Source organism: Lichenostomus cassidix, chromosome 1 (genome assembly GCF_008360975.1).
Source record: "Lichenostomus cassidix isolate B80296 chromosome 1, HeHo_3.0, whole genome shotgun sequence".
NCBI lineage: Eukaryota > Metazoa > Chordata > Aves > Passeriformes > Meliphagidae > Lichenostomus > Lichenostomus cassidix.
Genome location: NC_139479.1, coordinates 113,615,986 through 113,642,885, shown reverse-complemented (window position 1 = coordinate 113,642,885; position 26,900 = coordinate 113,615,986). Strand labels below are relative to the sequence as shown.

General features: G+C 47.9%; 1 protein-coding gene across 8 annotated transcripts in view; it reads left to right on the top strand.

Annotated features, from left to right (window-relative positions):
- The window catches only part of TIAM1 (TIAM Rac1 associated GEF 1), a 150,018-nt gene extending 127,996 nt beyond the window's left edge, over positions 1-22,022 (top strand). For 6 of the 8 annotated variants that reach the window (XM_085077689.1, XM_085077674.1, XM_085077683.1 and 3 more), the window contains 13 exons: positions 768-871; positions 8,791-8,970; positions 9,353-9,421; positions 9,705-9,830; positions 11,223-11,331; positions 13,642-13,821; positions 13,940-14,058; positions 14,821-14,929; positions 15,598-15,656; positions 16,489-16,591; positions 16,723-16,810; positions 17,627-17,799; positions 19,675-22,022. In XM_085077689.1, the coding sequence (XP_084933815.1) occupies positions 768-871; positions 8,791-8,970; positions 9,353-9,421; positions 9,705-9,830; positions 11,223-11,331; positions 13,642-13,821; positions 13,940-14,058; positions 14,821-14,929; positions 15,598-15,656; positions 16,489-16,591; positions 16,723-16,810; positions 17,627-17,799; positions 19,675-20,147 (1,892 nt within the window). In that variant the 3' untranslated portion in view covers positions 20,148-22,022. Of the gene's footprint in view, positions 1-767; positions 872-8,790; positions 8,971-9,352; positions 9,422-9,704; positions 9,831-11,222; positions 11,332-13,641; positions 13,822-13,939; positions 14,059-14,820; positions 14,930-15,597; positions 15,657-16,488; positions 16,592-16,722; positions 16,811-17,626; positions 17,800-18,343; positions 18,665-19,674 lie in introns of those variants that run through there. The other 2 variants (XM_085077713.1, XM_085077721.1) reach the window with 2 other exon arrangements.
- Positions 22,023-26,900: the final 4,878 nt, after the last annotated feature.

Sequence of the window (26,900 nt, the reverse complement as noted above, 5' to 3'; positions counted from 1 at the left end):
AAACACTTCTTCAGATAGATTCTGTGTTGGCAAACAACCCCTACAGGCACATCTTTTTCCAAGGTAAACCCTCCCTTTTCAGAAGAGAGGCCTGAGCTCTGACCTTCCTTTTATGTCCTTTCCATTTCATCATTGACCAACTTGGCTCCATCCCAGCGTACAGAATATGTTCTGATTTTAATTCCAGAGTTTTGAATTCCAGCTTTTCCAAATTATCTCTGGACACAACAAAGTGGGAAATCTAGCACAGTCATGCAAATTGTTTTGGATAATGGGGTCTAAAAACTTGCATTAACAGCAGCTGAATGCTGGGTCCTGTCTCCCCAAAGTGTCTAAAAGTGGGTTTGTTTCCTCAGCAAGTGTCAGGCCAGCAATGCAGGCAGTGGAATCACCATGTGCCACAGGAAGGGCTGGCCAGGACCACAAACTGCACAGCACAGCTTCTATTTGAAAGCAGTGGGGTGGAAAGGTCCTTGGCACTGCTCACCAGCCAGGCAATGACTGCTGAATGTCAGACTTCCAGAGTGACATTTAACCTTATCTCTGATCTGCAGTTCCCAGTGCAATGCTGTCTGGTCGTAACCTATTTGTTTTTACACCTGTCCTCAAACCTGTGCTGCAAACCCTGCTCTGAGGTCGTTGGGTGCCTCTGGCACCACCTCTTGCTGGAATGTGCTCGTGGGCCATGGGAACTCCATGGCTGCAGCCAGCTTTTCTGGATTTTGGGGAATTCTGGCCGTGTTCTCACACCCATCTTGCTTTGGCAGGGCACTCCCTCTGCAGTGACCCCGACAGCTCTGCAGAGGCAGCCCCGGAGGAGGTGGAAGCACAGGACCTGGAGTCGTCAGACGAGGCTGAAAAGATGAGCAAGGTGAGGAGGTTTAATTTTCACCTGACTGGAGCACCTTTCCTGGGAAAACGCTGATGTTACTTTGGAGGTGGTTATGGATGATCCTGAATGGAACAAGCCATGGCTTTGGTTGTGCCATGTCACCTGCTGCCTCTTTGGCAAGACTTGTGCCCTTTTTCTAGGGTGGGTTCACATCTTCAGTGCCCTATGATAATGTCCCCACAGTTTGGAAACGGACTGGTTTGTCACCTCCATTCCCAGAGCAGCCCCACTAAACCATGTGGGTTATTGGGATTTCTTGTTCTTTCCTGATTTCTAGGCTTAGGACAAATGTAAGTTAAACTCTCCTTCCTTACAGCAATAGCATAGCTCACATGCAGGTTCCTAACTGCAAACTAATCAGAGCCAATCTACCTTAAACTGAACCAAACTGTCCAATTATAGCTAAGAGCTTGTGCAAATGGATTGCTAATTGCCATCGATTAAGGGACAATCCCACAGTGCTTGGTGGGTCACACTTGGTGACAGGAGGTGATGATTGGTGAGGCACAATCCAGTGAGATTATCTTGATTGCTTTTAGGTATTTGTTATGTAGGTGATGGTGAGAAATTACAGCTATTTTTCTTCACAAATAACGATCTAATGAGAGTTAGATTTCAGTTTGTTCGTGTTTTCTCTCTATGCATGTTTTCTCTATTATTCTAACCAAGAGGTTAAAATAAAGAGGTGTTGTAGGGAGCTCTGGGCTGCTCCCTGTGCTACTCTACTGCAGAGGAAGGAAGGAAAAGACCTTGGCCTCTTGTTTCCTGATCCCTTGTGTCACTCTAGCCTGGAGTTTTGTCCTTGGTAGCCAGACAGTGGAAGTCAGATAAGGGAAACCATGAAATGCTCACAGAGAAGGTGATTACTCATACAGTTTGCTTCCAGGTTCTATTGAGAACTTTTTCTTGTAAGTACAAATAATTTCTTTTTCAGTAAGTGGAAGTGTTTGTTGATACTTTATGATTTCTAGCAGTAAATTTCTTTTTCAGTAAGTGGAAGTGTTTGTTGATAGTTTGGGTTTTCTAGCTGTAAATATGTGGGATTTTCACATGCTCTGAGCAGAGTCTCTTCTGTCACACGAAGCTGTGGCAGAGCACAGAGCACAGCACTTCGCTGCTGGGGGAATCAGTGCTCTCCACGTTTTTTCCAGGGTTTTCTGTTCCTGAGCTGGGGGTTTTTGCCTGCTGTCTCCTGTCTCCTCAGAGCTGTAATTGCCTGCACAAGGCGTTAGGATTACCCGATTAGCTCTGCAGCTCAGCAGATTTAGTCAAACTGAGAAATGGGTGTTAGCAGCTTTAATGCTCAATATTCCATCCTGGAGGAGTAACTCCCCACTCCAAGGAGCCCTGGTTTCCAACGGGAGGAGCTTCTGCCTGGCAGTGAAATGTTGACATCACTGCCTGTTTCCTTTTGGGGTACAGAAATATGTCTCTGTATTTGTGTGGGGTAAAGGGGACGGAGGCTTTTTTTTATTTTTTTCTTTATCTTTCAAACTCCTTGGCGTATTCTCCCACAATTAAAGGACACAAGTACCTATAGAATATACCTAACCTACTCAGTTTGGCAGACTCTTGGATGCTGCTGTCCCTGCTCTGTACTCAGTGGCTTCCTTGCTGACTACAGAGACCTCCAAATTATTCTGCAGTGCTTTCAGAAAATTCTAGTACATGGTAATGGGGAAGAAAAAAAGCTCAGCTAAGGGTTTTCTTAATCCCTTGGCTTTTCTGTGTGCTCGGGAAAGCTGATCTGCATGGGAAGGAAGGATTCTTGCAGTGGGAAGTCACCACACGGTGAGGAGAAAAACAAAGATGCTTTCCTGTCCATGCACTCCCACACCTTTCCATGCTCCTGGGATTATGGCACAGAAGATTAAGGTGATGTCCTCAGGGCTGTTTCACAGGGGTTATTTTTGTATGTGGGTAGGGGAATGCTCTGCCCTTGTGCCATGTTCCCCTTTATTCCATCACTGCCACAGCTCCCAGACTCTCCTGGATGGTGGAGATCAAGGGAGATTTCCCTTATTTTTCTGCTCTTCTTGGCTACAGCAGGGCTGAGCATTCCCGTCCATTCCACTGGTCAGCAGAGGAATGTTAAAATTTTACCAGCACTGGGGCCTCCCAGCTAAATGCAGAGCTCCTCTCCTTCCAGCACAGGGGCAGCATTAGGAGATCCCAAAATAGCCTTTGGGGTGTCTTGTGCTGATCCTGGGGTAGGGCTCCATCCATGGACAGCTCCCAGCTTTCCCAGGAAGCTCCCTGGCTCTCCAGCCAGCAAAGAGATCCTAGGGGAGCATTAATAATTCATGGAAAAAGGAGAGGAGCACACTGCTCACAGCCCCTGCTCATCTGCTGTCATAGCACAGGCTTTGTGTGAAGGTAAGTGGGGGAAATCCCACCAAAAGCTGAGCTTGGTCCCTGCTACCTTTATCATGCAGGTGGCAGGGGTTGTGTGACACAGGAGGCACTGGAATGTGTCCTTCCTCCTCCTCCTCCCACAGCTGCCTCTGTCCCTTCCCCCAGCCCGGCATGTGTGCACGTGGGTGTTTTTCCTTAGGAGTGCTGCTTTTGCTTCTTAATCTGCAAAAGCCTCCAAGCTGTGGTGCTGCTGAAGGATTTGGAGGTACAGCAGGAGCTCTGAGGATTCCTCCCTTTTCTGAGAAGCTTGTGTTCTGTATATCCTAAAGGCCTGGTAATGCAGAGCTTTCTTCTCCATGGCTGTTGTCAAAGTGATGATTCTATTACACAGAATAAGGGAAAATGAGGTGTGTGTGTCTGTTCTGATGAAATATTGGAAGCCCTTTCCCAAGGTGGGTTGAGGTGTCAGTGGTGTGGGATAGCTGCTGTTCCCTGGACTCACTCCCTATCTGATTTCACCCTCTTATCTCCTGGGTTGACATCTATGTGAAGGGTATCAACCCTTTTCCTTAAGCCCTGGTGAGCTTCTGGCTTTCCTTTCTGTCCCTGTTTCATGTGGAAGCCAAGGGGAGGGAGAAGAGTGGGGGAAAGGCAAGCCTGCTCTCTGCCACCTTTTCAAGCTTGTTTTCATCTAGCACCAAATTTCAGGCTGTTTATGAAATCTGGGGGTTGCCCTCTGTCAGCTTCTATTCAACAGAACATCAGAAACATTTCACACCAGTAATTTCTTCAATGGTTACTTGCCTCTGTGGTGATTGTTTTGGCCTTTTCAATATTGAGGTTCAAAGGGGGTACCTTTGAAAATGAGTGTATATGTGTGAGTTCCTGATGTTGCAGTTTGCCAAAGGCTAAGGTAGGTGTTGTATTGAATCTCAAAATCAGTCTCTGCGTGTGTTTATTCCTGTTGTGGTCCTTCGAATTTAACTGGGGACGAATTTTCCAAGTGTCACAGGTTCAAATTACCGCAGGACACTCGTTTCTCCCTGTTTTAATTCCAGACATGTGCCCGTGGCAGTGAAGGCTAATTACCTGGCAGCAGTGGTGCTTGGGGAGCGTGGCTGATGGGCTGTGTGTGTGCACGCTTGTGCACTTGGAGGGATTTTTTCCAAGAAAAGTAGGTCGACTGCTCTCTGCAGCATTACTCGAGACCAGCATAAGTCTCCAAACCTTCAGTGTGCTGCAGTAGACGTGAAAGGATTAAGAGGGGGATTTGTGGGGTCGGTTTCCCTGCAGCAGAACGGGCTCTTTCAAGTTCCTTCAGTTCGGTGCCGCGTCCCTTGCGACGTTTGCTATTCCCGAGCAGCGCCGCTCGCAGCCAGTGGGCAGCGCACACTGATATTCCCAGGCTGTCCTCTCCCCGCTCTGCTGCATTCCAGCCCCTCTGCCGGAGCTGCCTCGGCCAGCAGCACAGCTCTGGCATCGCCCGGCTCGGGATCCGTGGATGTGGTGAGCACACGGCACGGAGGGGAGGCTGCGCCGCAGGAAGGTGGGCGCTGCCCTGCCCCGCTCACAGGCGGTGAGGGAGCAGCTTGGGGTGTCTGGGAGGAGTGGGAGAGCCCGTGGGACCAGCCGGGGATGTGCAGCTCGGGGATTTGGCTGCCGGCTCGCTGACAGCGCTGCCTCTGCGGCGATGTCGGCTCTCTGGAGGGGACACCGAAAGCTGCGGGGCGAGAGCGCTGGCAGGGACGGGGACTCGCTGTACCGGATGCTGTACCTGGTGAGCAGACCCGAGGGGAAGGGCTCGGCCATCGGCAGCTGGGGGTTTTCGTGCTGTTTAATTGGCAGGTTCCGAATTGCAGGCTGAGCCGGAGCGTGTGTGCCCCGCAGAGGCTCTTTGTTGCCGTGCCGGCGGTGCTGAGAGGATGCGGTTTGCCTGGCTTTGTCTGGGAGGTCCCTGCTGCTTGCAGGGTGCTGGCCAGAGGTGCTCTGTGCCATTCCAGGGCCGAGCTGCCTGATGCCCTGGCACCTGGATGGCTTTGCGTGGCAAACACGGGAGGAAATGGCTTGCAAAACTACTGCAGGGGCAGCAGCCCCGTGGTTGTGAATGTCCTTGATCCTCCTCCATGGGAAGGATGTGAGCTTGGCTCCTCTGCTGAGCCCCTTCCCGAGGAGGGGTTAATGTCTGTGTGAACTCTACTTTCCAGCCCAGCTGCGGCTGCCCTCAGTCTCATTTTCAGCTCGCTGCAGGATTGTGCCTGAAGTGTGATGCTATAATTCTCCTGGAGAAATCCTTCTTTAATGCTGTCATTGTCACTGCTGGCAGAGCTGGTGCAGAGAGATAAAAGGATCTGTTTCTGTTCCAGAGCTTCCCTACTCTATCCACTTTTTCTGGGAAAATGGGGATAGAGAGGTTTTTGTGAAATCTGTTTGAGAGTTTCCACCAAAATAGCTGTGCCCTGAAGCCCTGTGTGTGCGGCATGTGTCTGGAAATGGATTTTTTTAAAGGAAATATGAGGTAGACAAGGTTGTGCTCAGGGATGAAGCACAGCAGTTGTTGCAGGTGGAATTGCACATTTCAGTTCTAGGAGAGAAACAACAATACTTTTATGATATGAACCAATAAGGTAACCAAGTTTGCTGGTCAGTATGACAGTGGTTTAAAAAGGCTTGATGGCAAGGCTCACTTGGTTGTTGACTGCAAGCTCCTGTTGAGGGATGAGGGTCAGAAAGGACCTGTTGTTTGCTAAGCTCAGAGGGCTTCAGGTGCAGCTGGATCTGCTCCTAGTCCCAGGCTTGGTCAGTGGTTTATGTCTGAAGGATTATATATGCCCAGCCAGTCCTTTATAAGCCTTGGCTAAGAATTCAAAGTTCAGCATGCTCCTAAACACTTACAAGAGCTCTGTGGTATCAAGGAACCCTCAGCCTTGAGGAGACACCCTGAGGGACATCCCTGCTCAGATGGGGGTTACACACCACAGCTGTTTGCTCAGGGAACAGGTTTGTGAACCTGATTGTGCTGGAGATTCATTGTCTGTGCAGAGAGTGTGGGGTGGGTGATGTGTGGGGATTTCCTGAGGAGATGTGGGGCAGGGCAGTGGGAAGGCAGTGCTGGCCGTGGCTGGAGTCCATGAGCAGTTTGAGCGTGCACAAGTGGAGATAAGGCTTTGGGAAGTCCTCCACACTTCCTTCCTGCCATATGGGTGTAACTGCTCCTTCTGGGGCACCACATGCCTCCATGAGTTATTTCAACTTCAGTGCTGAGCTGGTGTTTCACGCCCTGAGCAGATTTTCGCTCCCTCTTTCTGGGTGACCCATCTTTCCCTGCAAGAGCATGCACAGGATGGGAGGATCTGCGGGGTAGCAGGCAGGAGCTGCTTGAAACACTTGGTTTATTTTTGGGGTTTGATTCCAGATCGTGCTTTATACATTGGAACTAGTTTTATTTGCACTTTCAGATCTTAAAGTGAAACACCATTGGACATATCTTCCTCAAATAGTGTTAACAAAGCCAAATGCTGCTGAGCAAAACCCTTCATGTCCTGGCTCTCTGCAGGCCCAGATTATCATATCTGAGCTGTCAGCTCTCTGTGCCTTCCCAGCAGAGCAGGGAACTCAGGAAGGTTTTTTTGCCTTGTCTTTCACCTACTGCCCTTGGTGGATTTGGGGCTGTTGGGATCAGGGTCATACCTGCTGAAATCTGATGCAGATCTAAGCTAAAAGTTTGGGTGTGTTTTATACTTAAGAATACAGCAAGTATAGGTGGAACATTGCTGAGAAATAACAGGAATTACTGAATAGTCAAGATTAATAAACCTCAAATCTTAGTGACACATGCTACCAGCAGGAGCAGGGTGAGTTGGAATGGACTTGTCCAACTCACTGCTTCCTCCTGCCCTCAACTTGTAACATTTTTCCTTTCTTCCATGTCTGAGTTAAACCTCAGAGGCTGAAGGTGAATAATTTCCCTGTAATAAAGTGTGTCCAAGAGGCAATTTGGTGTAGACAGCCAGTTACAATGAGTTCCTGGCTTACACTTGTGTCCTGAAGAAAATTATCTTTTGCAATGTAATGAGCAAATTCAATCCTTTGCTTGTAATGAGCATCTTCACTCATGTGCTGTGCAGTGGGACCTCAGGGGAGCATTTCCAGCTGTAAGAGACCTCTAAGGAAAGGGGGTAGATCCTCCCTTGTCCTATCATGGATTGTGGGTGCATGGAGAGGAAATAGCTCTCTGTGAGCAGACTGCATGGCTTAAAAAATGTGATCACCACAACTAGCAGTGCGTGGGAGTGATGTCCCAGAGGGCAGGGCTTTGTCTCCAAACTGCAAGGTTTTGATGTGCTTTGTTCTCTATTTCTTTCCTCTTTTTTTTTTTTTTTTCTTTTCCGTTTGTTAGTTTCTTTCTCCTCTCCTCTCTTTGCATTTCTCTGGTTGAACAGGCTGATTTTGGGTCAGTTGTTTTATAGAATTACAGAATCCTTTGGGTTGGAAAAGAACTGAGCCCATTGAGTCCAAGTTGTGCCCAATGCTCACCTTGTCCCCAGCCCAGAGCACTGAGTGCCACATTCCTTGGACACCTCCAGGGATGGGCACTCTAAACCTCCCTGGGCAGCCCCTGCCAATGTTTAACAATCCTTTCCATGCAGAAATTCCTGAAGTGGGGGGCTGTAGAGGCAGTGCTGGGAAGTCACTGAGCCTGGCTTCAGATCCCTTGGCAGGATTATCAGGTGTGCTCACTGGAGCAGCTCTTTTCCCTGCGGCTCTCTGGGAGGGATGGACACACCCCAGTGCTGCCTTGGCAATCCTGGAAGCCTGGGGCTGTCGTCACTGACACCAGAGGCTATTCCTGCTCCAAACTTTGGAGTGTAAGGAAAGATGTGAGGAAATGATCTAACACGAGGGGGTGAAGTGAGGATAACTGGCTTTATATATAGGCAACTGATTAAATATTAAAGAAAGCAGCTTGAGGGAGCAGCTCTGGGAAGTGGCACTCATGGGGAAGAAGTTCACCCTGCGAGGCACATTTCCAGACACAGGTTAGGGATGCAGCTGCTTTCCCAATGAGCTTGTGCTTGGAGCCTGAAGAGCCTTTAACTGGGATGGCTCTGCTTTCCCAAATGCCAGTGTGAAAGGTTCTGGCCCTGTGTCACCAGAGCTGTTCACTGCACTGCTGCAGTCCACATTAGGGAACTGCCAGGGGGGTGAGATGTCTGTTTTGTTTGCACAGGCATTTTTGGTTCCCAGTTCTTTGGCCTCTCTGTGAGTTTGTCAATCTGAAGTGCTGGACGAGGCTATTTTAATTAAAATTCACGTGTGTCTGAAACCAGGAATGTAGTTGAGCAGCACCTCAATTAATTTGAATTATGCAACTCCCTTTTTTTTTTTTTTATCCCCAGTCACAGAGAGACAGAATAGACACTTGTGGTGCCTGTTAAAAATTCCCTGAGCTGCAACTGCTGAGCTGCAAACCCTTCTCAGCCCCACTGTTCCTCTGGCTCTTATTTAAGATATTACCACTGCTTTCCTCTCCCTTCTCTTCAAAGAGCACAGAGCAGGTCGCTGCTTTCTGTCGCAGTCTGCATGAAATGAACCCCTCTGACTGCAGTGCTCCTCCCCAGGACTGTGCAGGACCCCAGCAGGGCACCATGAGGCAACTCACGGACGCAGACAAGCTCCGCAAGGTCATCTGTGAGCTGCTGGAGACTGAGCGCACCTATGTCAAGGTAAGGGGAGCCTCAGCCTCTCATTTCCTGGAAAACCTCTTGGTTTCTCCTCTGGAACTTCAGGCTGTGTTTGGTGTGTGGGTCTCTTGGTGAACTTGCATTCAGTTCTACAGTCTGTGCCTAAAATGTAACTTAAACCACTGAAAAGAAGGCTTTTTCACATGGTTAGGCTGTTGTTCTGAGTTACTGATCGCTGAGATCTGGTATTGATTTTGTAACTAAAAATATGTAAATGTTCCCTTTTACTGCCTTAAGTTCTGCGAAATCCAACAATTTCGTGTTGTGTGTGGAAAGGATAAATTCTCAGATTAAGTAAGCATTATTTGTCACCTCAGTAAATATCCAGAGGTACCAACATGGGAATCTTTCTCTGAATTTTTAGGACTTAAATTGTCTGATGGAGAGATATCTGAAGCCTCTACAAAAAGAAACCTTCCTCACACCAGATGAGGTATGTTGAACTTTGCTTGTCTTTTTCCAGAGAGCTTTTCCTGCCCCTCCACTCTGCTCACCCAGTTGGACTTGTTTGGCTGAAATTATTTTCACTTGGTTCCAATTCTTTCAAATAATGGATTGAGTAGAGCACAAAGGTGCTGCTCAATAATGTCTGTAGGTGGTTTTTTCCTGACATTACACTGATCATACAACTGGAGTGAGAATTGCTGCAGTTCTAGAAAACCCAGTTTAGCCTCAAAGTGATATTTCAACATTCTTTTTTTCCCCCCTTTTATTAGCTGGATGTTCTCTTTGGGAATCTGACTGAAATGGTAGCATTCCAGGTAGAGTTCTTGAAAACTCTGGAAGATGGAGTAAGGCTGGTTCCAGACCTGGAAAAGCTTGAAAAAGTTGAGCAATTTAAGGTAATAATTGTTTACATTTATATATCTGTATATTTAAAATTACATTATTTGCATTGTCTAGGTGTTTACACTTTGAGCAGACCTTTAACACTCTTTAGATATTTTTCTGACAATTGCACTGTTCATGTAAAAACCTGCCTCTGCTTCTACTCAAGATTAATTTTCAGCTGATGCTGGTGCTGCTGGAAAATTCCCCTGCTGCAATTGTAGTTTATGCTACATTTAGCCATATAGAGCACTAGGAACCATGTGCTTTTAGGAGCTGTTCTCACCCTTCTGCCAGATTTCTTGCCTTGAGCTGTCAGGAAAAGCTAGAAATGGAAAGTTACATAAAATCCTTGTCCTGACAAGTCTCATGTTCAGAAGCCCTCTGGGGCTACAGAGCAGAATAATACATGGAATTTTGTATTTGCACGTTCATCCATAGTGGCAAACACTTTCGGCTTTCAGCAGGTGTTCATCTTCACAGGTAGAAATGTAAATTGCGGCTCCATAAACTTTATTTAAAAACCTGGGAAATGCAGAAACAAATTTTGTTTTGTTTCTAATGCAGTGGTACTGGAGGCATGGCAAGGAGCTGATAGAGTGGTTTTCCTTTGGGGAATTCCACTCTGGCTCTGAGCACTCACCTTGGTAAAGGACAGGATGTCTTGAAGACTAATAACAATAATAATAATTATAATTCCTCTGGGATTGCTCTTCAGCTAACATTCAACCCTGGGAGCACCATGGAAAGAATTTGTCTTTTTGTGCCTGAGTGTCTTTGCCATCAGGTGTTTGTTTAGCATAGCCTTACAGAGAAAACTCCATCTCCTGAGTGCTCTGCTTCCAGTTCTTCCCATAACAATGGCACCAGGCCTGACTTTCAGTTCTGCCCTCTGGGGTTCTGTGCTTTCAGTTCTGCAGTTTGCTTCCCTCTGTCTCACCCGCTGTCCCCAGGCTGCCCACGTGTGGTCTGAGCCCCCCAGCAGGTGTTGTCTGGTTCCTAAGGCATTTTGGGATTGTGGTTGACCCTAAACACCAACTCATGTCCAAGCCTTAGTGTGTTTGTGGGGGATGAGTGTTGCTAGCAGCTCCTCAGTGCCTTGATCCATTGCAAGGTCAGACACATCCAGTCCTCTCTGTGGCCACAGTGAGGTCACCCCAAGGCTTCTGTTCTCCAGGCTGAGCAATCCCAGCTCTCCCAGCCTTTCCTCACAGAGCTGCTCCATCCCTCTGATCCCCTTGGTCCTCCTCTGGGCTCACTCCAGCAGTGGTGTCCTGGTGTGCAAACACACTACAACTGCATTGTCCTGTCCTCCAGAAGCTGGATGGAAGCTTCAGATGACCTGGCTGAAGGCACAATAACTAAATGCCTTTTTACTAATTTTCTTTTTTTCCTTTTGATCCCAGAAAGTGTTGTTCTCCCTGGGTGGATCCTTCCTGTACTACGCTGACCGGTTCAAGCTGTACAGTGCCTTCTGTGCCAGCCACACTAAAGTCCCCAAAGTCCTGGTGAAAGGTGAGAGTCCCTTACAAAACAAACTGAGAGGTCTTGCAGCCACATGTTGATTGTGGCCACTGCTTCCCAAACATCTCAGGGCAGGAATGGAGGCACACGCATGCCTGGCTGCTTTCCAGGAGCCTTTGGAATGGGGAATTAAGTCTGGAGAGGCTCCTGGAGAGGTCTGTGTTGTGGGACCACCCTGTGGTGACAGCTGAGCAACTCGTGACAAGAGCTGGTTCACTCTCCTTGCAGCTTTTCTCTCCTCACACTGGATTTGCTCTCTCTTGGCATGTTTGGTTTTTTGCAGTCATGTGGGAAGATTTCCTAAATGGGAATCCCACTGTGGCTCTGTGCTGATGGGTCACTGTGTGCTCTGGAACCAGGAGTGGTGGCTCTTTAGAGACCTCTGCATCCTCCCACAGTTTGTGCCAGGAATCCTTGCTGGTGGCAATCCCATGGAAGCCCTGGCCAGTGTGGTGGAGCACTGGCAGCCTCTAGGAGAGGATCAGCCTGGGAGAATGTTTTATGGAAGCTGTCTGAATATTTTAGCGCTCTCTCTCTCTCCTTCCCTTTGCCTTCATTCCAGTTTGCCTGAGAAGTTTCCGTGTTGGAATTCCTAGCAGAGCTTGGCTTGCTGAGTTGGAGATTAAGGAACTGTGGTCTGGCTCCTGGGCCAGCTTGCCTCACAGGGATGTTTTTTCCCTGTGGAAGTGTTAATCTCCTGCAGTTACCAGTGCTTCATGCAATTCCTTTTTGGCCGAGACATTAAACAAACAAATGGTTCCAGTTGTAGGAGCAATGCCATTGAGGGAGGAACTCCTATTTTTCAAAGAACATCTGGAGGTCTGACAGTCAGAAGTTTTGGGGTTTTTGTTTCTTGGTTGATTTGGGTTTTTTAAAATATTTTTTGTGCACTTTTTCTGGTTTTATTTCTACTTGTAAGCTTTTATTCCCTGTGCTGCAAAGAATACTTGGCAGCTCTGTGGAATACATAAATAAGTGATTTGTTGCTAGTCACATCCATGCTTTCTTTTGGCTTTATTTTATTGGCCCTTAATGTTAGAGCTGTAGACTAAGTAGATCTGATTATTTTTCTTCTCTTTTCCATTGCTGACTGTATTTATAAATGAGAAATGGTTATGCTTGAATTATGGCGCAAACAGAACTTAAAATTCTGTTCCAGAGATTAATCTCTTCAAAAGCCTGGGAGTGTATTTCAGGTGTCACTTGGTGTCCTCAGCTGAGGTGCAGGTGGCTTTTGCATTTGAAACTCCAGTTGCTTTATTGAAATCAGGTGACTCTCTGCAAAAACCCCTCTAGCCTCGGCAGGGGACATGACTCTAATAAAAGCAATTGTGTGGAATTGCTCCTGCACTGAATAATTTGTATGTCTATAAATACTGCCTCCTCCTTCCTTCCCTCCTTATGCTCCAGTGGAGGGAGCAACAGAGAAAATGGCAATTTCATAAATTCACTAGCAGTCAGGTAGAAAAGATGATGGCAATCAGGTATCCATGCTGCCTGTGCTCCCAAAATCTGGTGCATTAGCCTCAGTTTACTGCTCCTCACTAGCTCCTGATGGTTGTTGTTATTCAGTGCTGCATTTTAAGGTTGAATGATATAAGGAGAACCAGACTTGCCAATATTGTGGGTGCACCTGGGCTTACAAGCAGTGACTTCTTGCAGATACTCAATTTGACCCTTTGCTTAAATGGAACAGATGATTAAAGCAGTTTGTGCTGCTCTAAAATAGTTGCCAGGCCAGAAGTACTTACTGCTGTCTGCTGAGGGGCAGCTCTGATCTCTGCTCTCTGTGACAGTGACAGCACCCAGGGAATGGCTGGAGCTGTGCCAGGGGAGGGTTAGGTTGGGTATCAGGGAAATGTTCTTCCCTCAGAGGGTGCTGGCACTGCCCAGGCTCCCCAGGGAATGGGCACAGCCTGAGGCTGCCAGAGCTCCAGGAGCGTTTGGACAGCACTGCCAGGGATGCACAGGGTGGCATTGTTGGGGTGTCTGTGCAGGGCCAGGAGCTGGGCTGGATGGTCCTGTAGGTCTCTTCCCACTCAGGAAATTCTATCATGGATAGTGAAATCAAAAATTGCCCATGCTGGAGGTGGATGCCTGCTGTGAAATCCTAAATAGCACATCCGGGGAGAGTGTCAGTGACTCAAATCCTGGAGGGCGTAAATCTAATTCTGTGCACCCAATAAATCTGCACTTCCTTGCAAAATGTCACTGGCTAAACCAATTTAAACCTGGAAAAGTTCTCTCAGGGCAGCTGGTATGATGTTTGATTGATCTAATGGTTTCATGTGAATCTTGCAGCCAAGACAGACACTGCTTTCAAGGCGTTCCTGGATGCCCAGAACCCTCGCCGGCAGCACTCCTCCACCCTGGAGTCTTACCTCATCAAACCCATCCAGAGGATACTCAAATACCCCCTCCTGCTCAAGGAGCTCTTTGCTCTCACTGATGTGGACAGTGAAGAACATTATCACCTTGATGGTAAGCAGTTAACTCCACTTTTCTCTTGTTCACCTCTGCTCTGCAACCTCCTCCTCTCCCTTCCCCTCGGAGGGTTAAAATTCACTTTGCTCACCCCCTGTCTCTGTCTTTCTTCCAGTGGCCATCAAGACAATGAACAAAGTTGCCAGCCACATTAATGAAATGCAGAAAATCCATGAAGAATATGGGGCAGTGTTTGACCAGCTCATAGCAGAACAAACAGGGGAGAAAAAAGAGGTAATATACGATCAGATTTAGAGAGGAAAAAGCTGTTATTGTGGTACCTGTTAAATTGGATCCAGTATTTACCTTTCCTGGTGTGCCAGTGAAGTAGATCCTGGTGCTAAGATAAATTCCAGCTCAATTCAAGACTTGAACTGAATTCAGACTTCTGTGAGGGGAGGGTGGTGGGATGGGATAACATCCCCCTGGCCTGGGAATAGCCCTCAGTTTGTCACTGTGGGGGACCACAAGGAGAAAGGTCTGGTTGCTGCATCTCCCAGCAGTTGGGAACTCCTTTCTTGGTCTATTCCCAGCAATGTGGTGTCCACAGAGGAGCCTTTGGGCAAAACTGGGAGCCACAGCAGCTGTGGGGAGGGAGTGCTTGACCACTGCACCTGATGCAGTCTTTACCCCAAACTGAATATGTGCCTAAATACTCAAACATTATACAAAGAAAATTTTTTCTAGGGAGAAAAATAGACAAAAGGGAAGAAAAGGCACAGAAAATATCTGGTTTTTGCTGTGACTTCCAAGAACTGGAGTTTAACTTACCCTAATTTATACTCACCAACTGAGGATTTACATGCCTCTATTGCCAAACCTCACAGTTTGTTGGCACACATTTGCAGTCAGCTGATGAAGTACCCCAGAAGTTTGCTTGGGGGGCATTTTTGTTCAGAGCTAGACTTCAGGCAAGTTTTCTTGAGCCGAAAACTCCCATCAGATATCTTGTGCTGATTAAAGCCCTTGCCTTTGTGCATGTGTTGGTGTTGGCAGGTCGCCGACCTTTCCATGGGGGACTTGCTCTTGCATAACACAGTGATATGGCTGAACCCTCCTGCTTCCCTGGGCAAGTGGAAGAAGGAACCTGAGCTGGCAGCATTTGGTTTGTATCCCAGGACTTCTGTTTCAGATGCCTTAAAGACTGTCACCATGGCAGATATTGACAGTAACTGAGCATTGCCTTCCACTGGGTTGGCTGGAACTTAAAAATGGGTTTGTCTCTGCTGCAATGCTCAGTTCTGTTCTGGGATGGTTTTTCCAAGCCTTCTTTCCTGGCTCAGGTGAGGGCTTAGGTGAAAGGTCTGTATGCTTGGGAGTAGAGGAGACCCCTTCCAAGCCTTATGGATTCTCTTGAGGAGAGGCTGTGGGAGCTGGGCCTGGGCAGTCTGGAGGAGGGAAAGCTGGGAGGGGATCCCATCAATCCACACAAATATCCCATCAATCCATACAAATACCCCATCAATCCACGCAAATATCCCCCAGGGGTGTCAGAGGATGGTGCCAGACTCTGTTCAGTGGTGCCAGGGACAGGCTGAGAAGCAATGGCCATAAACTGAAATGCAACAAGTTCCACCTTGTTGGAGGAAGAACTTCTGTTCATGGAGGGGGCAGAGCCCTGACACAGCTGCCCAGGGAGGGCGTGGATTCTCCCTCTCTAGAGACATCCCAGTAATGTCTGGGTGATCTCCAGAGGTCTCTTCCAGCCTCAACCATTGCAGGATTTTGGGAATCTGTGACTACATAGCTTTTGTCTCTAACTTTCTCCTCCAGTGTTCAAAACTGCTGTGGTCCTTGTGTACAAGGATGGCTCCAAACAGAAGAAGAAACTCGTAAGTCTGCATTGACTATCTGGGTGATGCCATGGGCAATTCTGGGGCTGTGATGGAAATTTGCTTTCCACAAAGCTGTGGAGCTGGAATGTGCTCTGGCATGTGTGGTCCCTGGTGTCTGAGGAGCTGGGTGGGCACAGCAAGTATTCCTTTATCCTTTGCTCTCTGCTGTAGTTTGTTGCCATGCCTGCCACATCCATTCCCTGCTCTGGGGTGGATTGTCCTGGATGAAGATGTCACAGTGAATGTCTCTCTTGGGTTTGATTCTTTGGTTAGTGTGTATGAGTGCCTGAGAGCTAATTACTGTCTGTCACCTCACAGTGCCCTGGGTGTTGAGTGCCACCAAGCAAGTGCTGGCTGCTCTCAGCCACAGCAGGAGTGGCTCAGGGATCCCTCTGGAGTTTGGGATGCCAAGTTAAAGCTGAGCTTGGCAGTGCTACAACAGGGGTCAGTTTATAGTGATACAGTGGAACTTGTGATCCTTGCCTGTGGCATAAACCAGAGAGGGATTTGAGGTGCCTGCATGGGTAAAGGCAGCTGGGACAGGGTGACTCCAGAGTGAAAAGCCAAACTCAGATGTGCTCATGAGTGTGTGTGCGCCCAGAGCTGGGCTCAGTGACTTTGGAGGGTGTTGCTAAGAGCTGATGGGCCTTAGGGCTGCTTCAGTCCAGATTTCAGCAACATCTCCCCAGAGATGCCTCTCAGGGAGGTGTTGGAGTGAGAAAATCAGGATTGCAGTGAGTCTGTAGCTGGGAGCCCTCAGTCCAGAGCACAGGACTGTCTGCCTGCCCCAGGGTGTCTCATTTCCTGACAGTGTTTGAAATCCTTCCAGGGAGGATCACATAGAGCCTCAATTTATGAAGACTGGGATCCGTTCCGGTTTCGCCACATGATCCCTTTGGAAGCGCTGCAGGTCCGAGCTCTGGCCAGTGCAGGTAATGTTCCCAGGGCAGGAACTGGGCAGGGTTTTGATGTGTGGGCTGGGGGGCTTTCACTCCTTGTGGAGTAAATACTTCAGAGTTAATCGTGGAGGTAGACATGAAGTTCTGCTTGCTTTTCCCTTTAGATGCAGAGACCAACTCTGTGTGTGAGATTGTCCATGTCAAATCTGAGTCTGAGGGCAGGCCAGAGAGGACATTTCACCTTTGCTGTAGGTAAGTGGCTTTCCCTGTTTTCCATAGGAGCTACATCTCTGCTTCCCTGCTTGCCTGTGTCTTTCCTTTGAGGCAATCTGGGAACAGCCAGCAGGGAGAGTGGGGAGACGGTGTTGAAACCTTACTTCTGGAAGGTAGAATTTTGTACAATATCTGAAAACAAAGGCATAGCACTTAATCAGCTTTGCACCTTTATGAGAAACTCCTTTTTACAATTTTCCAGTTAAACTCCAGCACTGGATCCTTATGGCAGGTGTTGTGTTCAGCTGGTTTCTTTCATGGCACCAAGTCCCAACCTCTGCTCTTGGAACATTGCCTTTCCTTAAATAAACATCCCTTGCTCTGGTGCTGGTTGCCCTGGCATGCTTTTAGACTTCAAGTGAGAACTTGGAACATAAGTTCATCAGGATCCATCAGAGCTGATGCCAAGCCAGTTCCTACTTCTAGGAAAAGTTGCAGGAGCTGTGCTCGGTGTGTTTGCAGGGACAGATTGACTGAGCCACCACGGGTCAGCTGGATGTGTGAGACACAGCCAAGTGTGGGTGGCACTTCAGGCAAAGGAAACCTCGAGAGGGCTGAAAGGCTGAATGTTTTATTAATGAGCTGGGTATTGGTTTCCTTGGATGCCCATTGCAGTGACCGTGGAGTTAGTTTTGCTTTGCAAACACTGAGTTCAGTGGAGTCTTCTCTGGGGAAACGCCTGCCAGTCGATTTGCAGTGTCTTAAATCACAGAACTAGCCATTATTAATTTCATTTACAGAGAGCTTTTAGCAGTTCCCAAGGGCTAACACTGCCTTTTGTATTCTCTTTTTCAGCTCACCAGAACACAGGAAGGACTTTCTGAAGGCAGTGCACTCCATCCTGCGGGACAAACACAGAAGACAGCTCCTTAAAACCGAAAGTTTGCCCTCATCCCAGCAATATGTTCCTTTTGGTGGAAAAAGATTGTGTGCTCTAAAAGGTGCAAGGCCAGCCATGAACAGGGCAGGTACTGTAGGGCTACAGACTTTCAAGATCCCAGTAACCCCAGCACCGTTGTAGGACATGTGGTGGTGTGTGTCACTTGTATATTAGGATTAGCATTCTCTCCTGTATATGTAAAAACTGCTGGTTTTCCATGCTTCACTTCCTTGAGAGCCTTAAATTGCCTCTATTTAGCTTGCTTTGCACTCGAGGCTCAGCTTCAGAGCACTCCTTCTGGCATGGAAGGGAAATGGGATTCCTGGCAGTACCGATTGGCTGTGCACTTTAATCTGAACCGGGGTTCAGCTGAACAGAGCAGAAGCTGTGTGTTTCTAAAGGCATGTACAGAATTTCGAGGTGACCCTAGCACTTTTAAACTAAAATGCACAAGGAAAAACAGCTCCCCTGAGCTTGGTTTGAAGGGGCAGCTGTGGGTGTCCTCCACATGAGCCTTTTCAGCTCAATTGCTAAAGGGCATGAGCTCCTCCTTCCCACATTTAGAGAAGTGTGCACTTGGTACTCTTTATTTTTGTAATGGCCTGTCCTAAACCATGGATTTTCCTTTTCAGTTGACTTCAGGCAAAAGCAATGAGAAAATCCCAGGGAATAGCAGGTTTTCATTTTCAGAACTCTAGATGATGGAGGAAAGAAACATTTGCTTCCAACTGAAAAGTACACGGCACCGCTGCGTGTTTTGTTGTGGTCTGTTACTTATTTCTTGTTCTGCTCATTAGATCCAGCACTGTAGACAACCAGGCTTCCTGTTCCTCTTCTGACCAGGGCAGGCCACACCAACAGCAGCTGAGCCCAGCTTCTCACTCGGGGTGCTGCTGGCCCTCTGCCTCCCAGAGTGTGAGCAAGGGCAGCTAGAGGAGAGCCAAACCCACGGTGCTGCTGGCCCTCTGCCTCCCAGAGTGTGAGCGAGGGCAGCTAGAGGAGAGCCAAACCCACAGTGCTGCTTCCATCGGCCTCTGGGGCCAACCTGCTGGAGATGCAGACCTCCTTTCACTTTGGCTCCATGAGGCGTTTGCAGGAGGAATTCTACAGGGATTAAAATCCCACCTTGGAGTCCAGACCTCTCCCTACAGATAAAATTTGCAACTGAGCTGTTGTACCTTAATGCACCTTGTGAGGCTCAGGGACATTAAAATGTGACCCCAAAACGCAAGGCTGAGCTGGATAAATTCATCCTGCAGGTGCCGAGGTGCTGCTCAGTGTGGGGGGACAAACTCCAACCTCAGAGCTCCTTGTGCCCCCTGAAGCACCGTGGTGCCTGCAGCACCTCCAGCTGCAGGATTTGCCCCTGCTTGGCCTCAGGAGCCTCTTGGGAAGATGCTCTGACACAGAAGATGAGAATTTGCTAATTGGGCCAGTTGCTGAGTAGATGCTGAGGAAGGAACTTCTGATAGTTTTTCTGGTTTTGGAGGTTGTTCTTTTGCTCACCCAGCAGGGAGGAAGTGAGGAGGGGAGTAGCAGAGCCTGGACAGGGAACTTAATTCCCTGTAAATAACGCAGCATCTTAACACTGAGGTAGCCACTGGGAAAGCTGCAGTGTTGCTCCAGGCCAGATTTTCCTCCCCGAGGTGTGAAGCTGTTGGATTCTGTGGCTTCTGTGCTGGCAGCAGGGGCTGCGAGTGGGAAGCTGAGCTGAGCAGATGCCCTTGGTGCTGGCTGGCTGCCCGCCGCTCAGGAGGAACACACTTGAGGCCTTTATCCCCACGGTGGATCTGAGCAGCAGAAACTGCTCTTGCGGCCGCAGAGGCCTCATGCTGAGGAGCTGAGGCACCGCAGGGAGCAGGCAGCGACCAGGCCTTTGCAGGTGCTAAAGGCAGGACTTAGCTTTCCCCCCGAGTCGTGCCGTGTGTAAAACGCCTGTGGGGTTTTATCTTTGTGTGTGCAGTGTCAGCCCCAAGCAAGTCTCTTGGGAGGAGGAGGCGGCGGCTGGCCCGAAACAGGTTTACCATTGACTCAGAGGCCGTCTACAGCAGCAGCCCCGAGAAAGAGCCGGCGCAGGCCGCGCAGGGAGGGGACACTGACCGCTGGGTCGAGGAGCAGTTTGACCTGGCGCAGTACGAGGAGCAGGACGACATCAAGGAGACCGACATCCTGAGCGACGACGACGACTTCTGCGAGGCGGCGCGCGGGGCGCAGCGCGAGCTGCGGGAGAGGCTGCAGGCCACCTCGCTGGCGGGCGGCCGGCGGCCCGAGCGGCCGTGCCAGCCCGGGGACGCTCACGCCGCCAGGATGGCCCAGCTGAGGAAGCAGGCCACCCTGCCCGGCATCAACGGCGACGCCGAGGGCCACGGCCAGGAGGTCATCTGGGTGCGGCGGGAGGACTTTGTGCCCGGCAGGAAGCTCAACACCGAGCTCTAAAGCCCCCCCGGCCCCGTGGGTGTCCCCCCGTCCCTCCCCTCGTCCCCCCGTGACCCCCAGGATTGCACACTTGCACACACCATTGCGGCAGCTCAGTTGGTCCGAAGCCATGCGGCCACACTTTAGGCGACTGTCAGACGCTCAAAAACCGGGAACGAAACGAGCTCGAGGTCCTGTCTTACGTTACCCAAGGGCTTTCACACTATTTTATTTATTCTAAAACAATCAGGGGCTGAAACTGAGTGTGGGGAGAACGTAATCACTGGAAAACAAATTACTCTGGGTGTCTTAACCTCCGTGCAGCGAATGGGCTTCGGCAGGAGCACAAGGACACAGGGGTTGGTGGCCGCGAGAGCCGGCGGTCGTAGGTTCATCTCCTTCACAGGAAACTGCCTTTTTAACCTGTACAGTCGCAGCATTCTGACTCCCTTTCCCTTCTTCAGTGTAAGAGAATATACATGTATTTTAGGAATGTGTGAGGAAAGGTTTGGGATTTATGTTGTGTTCAGTCCTCTTGGTCTGTGGCTGGTCTAATTTAATGTCAATGTTGGAAGCTCTAGTTTTACATACTCTTGTAAAGATGCCAAACTCTCTTAAAAGAGATCCAAATTTAACACTTGAAGAAATATTTTTTTGTATTTTACCTGAGATGCAGGGGCACAAAGGGGTAAGAGATTTAGGGTAGCTCCACGTCTAGGATACGAGGCTAGCTTTTTGCAGAGGGTTAGGAACGGTGGTTTTATATTAAAATATGAACTGGAAACTCTTATTTAGGTATAACTTTCTTCAGGAAAAGGTTTATTGTATATGTTTGAGACTGGAGTTTAGTTAGCTAATAAAAAGAATAATAAATAAAATGACATGACTGAATTGCAGTAGAGCAAAGGGATCTGTGGTGTGCTCTTGCTGGAGCCACGGATCCCTTTGCTCCACTCTCTCTGGCAGAGTTTGGGCTTAGGGGATAGGGAATTCATGGCCAAAAAACTGACCTCACCCACTCTCCTACCGTGGGTGAAACTAGTGTATTTTAATTCCTTTCTAAAAGCTTTTCCACTGCAATAGAGGATGAAAAAAGTTCTACACAAGTAAACCTCTTCAACATTTTAAATCTTTTATTTAAACATCTAAAACAGGGTAAAATGTGACTAAAATCTCGTGGGTTTTAAGTAGACTTCCAAATACGAAAACACAAAATAGCACTTTTTTTTTAAGATCTATATAGCATTTCCCATTGCAGTTTCACCTATAGGAAAAAAAAAAAAGGAAGATTATATGAAATTTTCTTTTTGCTTTGTTTTGTCGGTATCTGTTGATGTTTGACACATCAGTAGGTACTTTGAGAACCTGAAATTTTATAATAGCCTTAGGATTATATTTTATAAAATCCACTCTGACTATATTTTAAAACATAACAAAAATTATCCCCCCCCAAACATCCATCACTGTCTGTGTGTCCCAGCTGGCATCCTCTCCTCGCCCCCTCCCTCTCCTGGTTTCTGGTGCACTATACTTGACCTTATGAAAGCTTTCTCTTGTAACTTTTTGCTATCTCCTGGTTTCTTTTCGTAAGAGCTTTAGAAGAGTTTCTACCCCCTTTGTATGACCACATGGTTGTTTTTGTATCATCACCTGTCAGCTGTGTCCCACGTGCTGGAGGGTTTTGCTGTTCCCAGAGGATGCAGTCAGCACTCAAATACTGGAAGGCTGGTACTGGGAAGGTACCGTGGCTCTTGTACATAATGTCATGACATGTCTATGTCAAAGGTTCTTATATATTTCTTTTATAAGCTGAAAGAAGGTCTATTTTTATGTTTTTAGTTCTATGAATGGAACGTTGTAAATGCCTGTCAGAAATAAAATACTGGAAAAAAACAATGACTGCAGGGAGTGGTGTGTGGAGGGAGAGCCTCCAGCAGAAAGCAGTAGTGACAAGGGACACTTCTGAAATGCTTTGGCTCTGAAGCTCTGTGCTACCACCAGCCAGAAACAGAGGAAGACAGAGGGAAAATTCCTCCTGCAATTACCTGCTCAGTTTGGAGAGGCAAACATGGATACCTTGTGTTTTTGTGCTGGGATAGACTCTGGCAGCCCTGGATCCCCAGGATGCAATGAGCTGATGACCCTCTGCAGTCACACCTTGCTACAGCAGCCCAACAAAGAACTGCTTTTGGGGGAAAATACTGTTTGAAACAGAATCAGTAACTCAAGAAAACCATTAGAAACAGCACGTTGAAAAATAAAGAGGGCTTGAAATTAATTAATGTTGCAGGGAGCAGATCAAAGGCAGAAACTCAGGTTCATAAAGCTGCAGGGAGGTGTGAAGAGAATATTAAATATGTCCCAGGCTGTCCGTGGATGGAGAGGAGGCTCTGAATCAACACCTGGTGTGCTCGGAGTGTGGCAGGGAGAGAGCATTTTGCCTGTGGTCACACCACCAGGGACACTGAGGAAGGACACAGGCAGTTCTGGATGAGCTGTTCTGGGGGCCAGAAGAGCCTCTGGCACTGCTTTTTAAATCCAGCTGCTCCCGCTCCCTTCCAGGCGCGGCCGGTGGGAGTCCTCCTTCCCCTGCAAATCCCGCCCAGCTCCTCAAAATCTGAGGGATTTCCACTCTGAAGAACCCAATAAACAGCAAATGAGTCCCAGGCAGTCGGCAGCAGCATCCTCCTGTTTGCTGGCGCTGCAGAAACCATCCCACCCTGCCCGCCTGTGCGTCATTCCATTAGGGAAAGTAATTTCCAGGGATAGATTCAGCTTCACTTCATCTCAGCAGAGATTAAACCCCTTTAATTAACTCCTCAAGGGGTATTAGAGGGCCGAGTAGCTTGGTGGTGGTTTCAGTGTGGTGATGCTGGGAGTGATCTCAGTGCTGGAGGAGGCAGAGGGATGTGGAAGAAAGCTTGGCTAGGAATGCACTTAAAAAATCTGCTCCATGCCCTGCCACAGGTTCTAGGAGAGCACTAAAAAAGCCAGCTTCTTCAGATCTCCAATAAGAAATTAAAAGACTCAAGCAGAGCAAGAGCATCAGCTTTCTTCGAGGTCACTGCAATACCAGACTATTAGTTGAGTTATATGCTGGAATACTCCAGGAAAAGGAGATTTAAAAAAATGTTGCTTGAAAAGATAAGAAAATCCAATCCTCTGCCCCCTCTAACCCTCACAAAATATGAGAAAATGAGCAGTTGGTAATGAAGAGATTTTTAAATGACCCTTCTTTGCCCGTCTCCTGTGTAAAGAGCAGAGAAAGAACTGTTGTTAAAGGCAGAATAAAACAGAGAGTGTGGGCATAAAAGCTGTGCATTTGCTCAGCAAATTCATTTTGAAAGCAGTAGCTGGTTCTGGGAAGATTCCCCCCAGTGTGGTACAGACAAGCTGGAGCTGTGGGCTCAGCTCTCTGAACTTCCCCACAGTGCTGCAGGGCTGGATTTCCAAATGATGCAGGAAAATAATTATTGGCATCACTTCTGTAGGCAGCCCAAAGAGATGCTGCAGTGTGTTGGGGCAGCAGCAGGGGAAGGGCAGGAAGGTAAGATCAGCATGGGAGGGTGGGCAGAGAGATGGTGTGGTTGGGAAGTGAAGAGAGAAATGAAAAGGAAGCACCACAGAACAGTTTTATTCAGTTGTAGGGTAGTTACGGCTGTTTTATTTAGGATATTTAGGCTGAATAGCTTGAACCTGCCAGATACCCTGCTGCTACCAATAACTGCAGTTAGACCTGCATTGTGGAACAGATTCTTTTGGGGGAAGTGCATTACATCAGTTAAATTTCTCTTGGATTCCAGCTCTCTGGTCCTGAAAGAGAGGAAATAGGGAAGAGATGAGGAAGGGCTGTCCCCATATTTTATTTTATTGTTTTTACAGAAGGGAAAGGGCTTTTCTCCAGTCTCATAAGGAACTGGGATTGTTTGGAGGCAACAACACTTTCATCAAGCTGAAGGCTGCATCACTCACCTGTGGTGTCTGGTTTTGATGGAACATTTTCTTCCCAGCACTCCTCCATCACTGTCCAAGCAACCAGAGCCAGCCTTGCCTGCAGGTTATTGATTGGACATCCTTGGGACATTGTGTATGTTTCTGAAAACTACAGAAGCAGAGGGATGGTGTCACTTTGTCACTCAGCTGATCTAACGGAATTCAGCAGAATTTGGGCCTGGAGGGACTGTGAGAGATGCAGGTTGAGCACAGGGTGATAAAATGATAAAATCCACCACAACCACTTCTGTTGGTGGCTCTCTGTTATTTTGGTGACAGCAGAGCTCTTCCAGGAGCAGCAATGGATTTAAGGGGATGAGGAGGTTTTGCATCAGTTACTGTGAAAGCTGCTGTCACCCCATTGAGCCAGGAGCTGGGGAACTCCACAGAAAGGCTCCATGTATCCCAGACAGCCTCAATCAGAGCAGGAGTAAATCCAAATCCAATGCCACTGGCAGCTCAGTTTGCCTGCTCATGGCAGGGGGAAGTTCTTCCCACTCAGACTTCCCAGGGAGCACAAATAAATTGATCCAGCTGAAATGAGAAGGTGTTTTCCTGCTTGGGACTGGCATGTACAGATCCCTTCAACGCAGAGGGCAAACAGGATTCATTTTCTCCTTTCAAGACAAAACACAAAAAGAGATATAATTTGTGTGAGAGACATCCCAACAAACAGACCTTTTCTGCAGCGTGAAAAGGCTCCAATCCAGGGGATTCTGGATTTTTGTTTGGCAGAGGCGGTTCCACCTCGGAGCTCCTGGTGGCACCATGGCTCCGTGAGCTGCACAGCAACAGAGCAGGAGAATCCTCCTGATCCCTGCCTGGGAGCTGCTGAGTGCTGAGCTCACAGCCCTGCAGCTCAGGGCACATCCACCACGTCCTCGTGCCTTTTCCTGGCCCATCAGTGGGTTAAACATGAACAAATTGTAAAAAAGGCCCTTTTTTTTTTTCTTTTCCCATTTTTTCTTCAGACTTTGATCCATCTCTGAATTTCGAAATGGGCACAAAAAGACACTGCACCACCCTAATGGGCTCCAGGACAGAATCTCTTTTAAGTTGCAGGTATTCAGTGCTTTTATTCAGTGCTAAAGTCCTGTTCTCCTGAAAAGCTCAGGGGTCAGTCAGGAGGAGATGCAGAGCAGAGCCCTCAGGGCTACCAAACCATCGATATTAGCACAGTTTTGGGTCAAGTTCCAGCATTTTATGTGCCACAAAGCACGAGGTGTTCTTGTGCCTGGAAGAAAAAAGGTTTGTGTTAAAGGTTTGACTTTGTTTTTCTGTTCAGGAAGAAAGAAATGCTTGTGTGCAGCAGATTTAAAGTAGTGGGCAAAGAAGTGGAAAAATAGAATAAAGGGGCAGTAGATAATTAAGGATATTTGTTTCTAAGGGAGCCTCTGTACAGATGCCACCTAAAGTAGAGCAGCAATACCTCAGACAGACTGGGTCTGACCAGGAAAGGATTCCAAACAATGTTTTAACAAGATTTTGCAGCTGATTTCAGCGAGAAAATACCACAAAATCCCAGAGACCCTGTGCCTAAGCATTCCATGTGATACCAGGGAAGTTCCAAGCTGGAAGCAGGAAAATCCCAGCCCAGCAGGGCAGGATGGCTCCCCAGGGCATTTGCGAGTACAGTGAGAAGAATATTTCCCAAAAGCAGGAATTCTGCTTCCAGAGTTTCTCCCTGTGCCTGTGGGAACAGCAGCATCTGCCTCCCACTGGAAAAGCACCTCCAGAACTGGATCAGCAGAAGGATTTTCCCAGGGTGTGCTCTGCTGGCAGCTCCTCTGCCACCTCTGAGTGCTGAGCTGGTGCAACAGGTGAGAGCTTGTAAATAATTGTAGTTAATGGTTTCAATTACCTTTTAAAATCATTGCTTTAATTAATCATAACCAACATGTATATCAACTATAAATAGTGGGTTGTTCTTAGATTACTCTCAGCAAAGTTGTAAGAAGTTGCTTTTGTGGGAACAGCTTGGGAAAATTACCAAAACTATAACTTTTGATAAACTAACTCTGATGTGCTCGAGTGAGCAAAGCCTGGGAGAGGAAATGGATTGGTGAGGTTGGACAGGACATCCAGAATGCAGAATTTATAGACCACAATGACACTCTGCAGAGACCAGAAGGTAAAGAAGAGACTAAAACAGACTCACTGTATGTCTTGGAAATTGGAGGGAAAAGATACTAAAAATAGGGACTAATTAGCATGAGAAGTGAGAAATAATAACCAATAGAGGATAGAATACTAATTATTGAAAGAGAATGATGTCATTCAGAACCAATGAATGTGAATTTCTTTTTTTTTCTTTTTTTTGCTAAAAATGTGTTAAATAAGTGAAAAAGTTCTGTATCAGCATCCGTGTGGAGGCTGGAATTTTGTCAGCCAAACACACAAACCCTGGCCAGGAATAAAGTCATGCCTGACTTGCTGGCACTAAAAAGAGGGTGTTAGAAGAGGATTTGGTACCATGGGAGTGTGGAGACAACAACTCAAAACCTGTCACAGAAAAATCTATTTACAGGGGACAGCAGCTCCCTAATACATGAGGAAGCCTTGGCTGGTAAATCAAAGTTGCAAAGGATGGCAGGATGGATCCATCTGGAATTGAGCTCTGGAGATCCTGAACCCTGCAGCCTCAGCTCTGCCACCCCCTGAGGAGGGAGATAAACTCAGATACTGATCCTGCAGGAATCCCGAAGGGAAGCACAGGAGACTCTCAGCTCATAGCAGCTCACAACCCTCCAGCTCCCTGTGTGGCCACAGCAGAGCACAGAC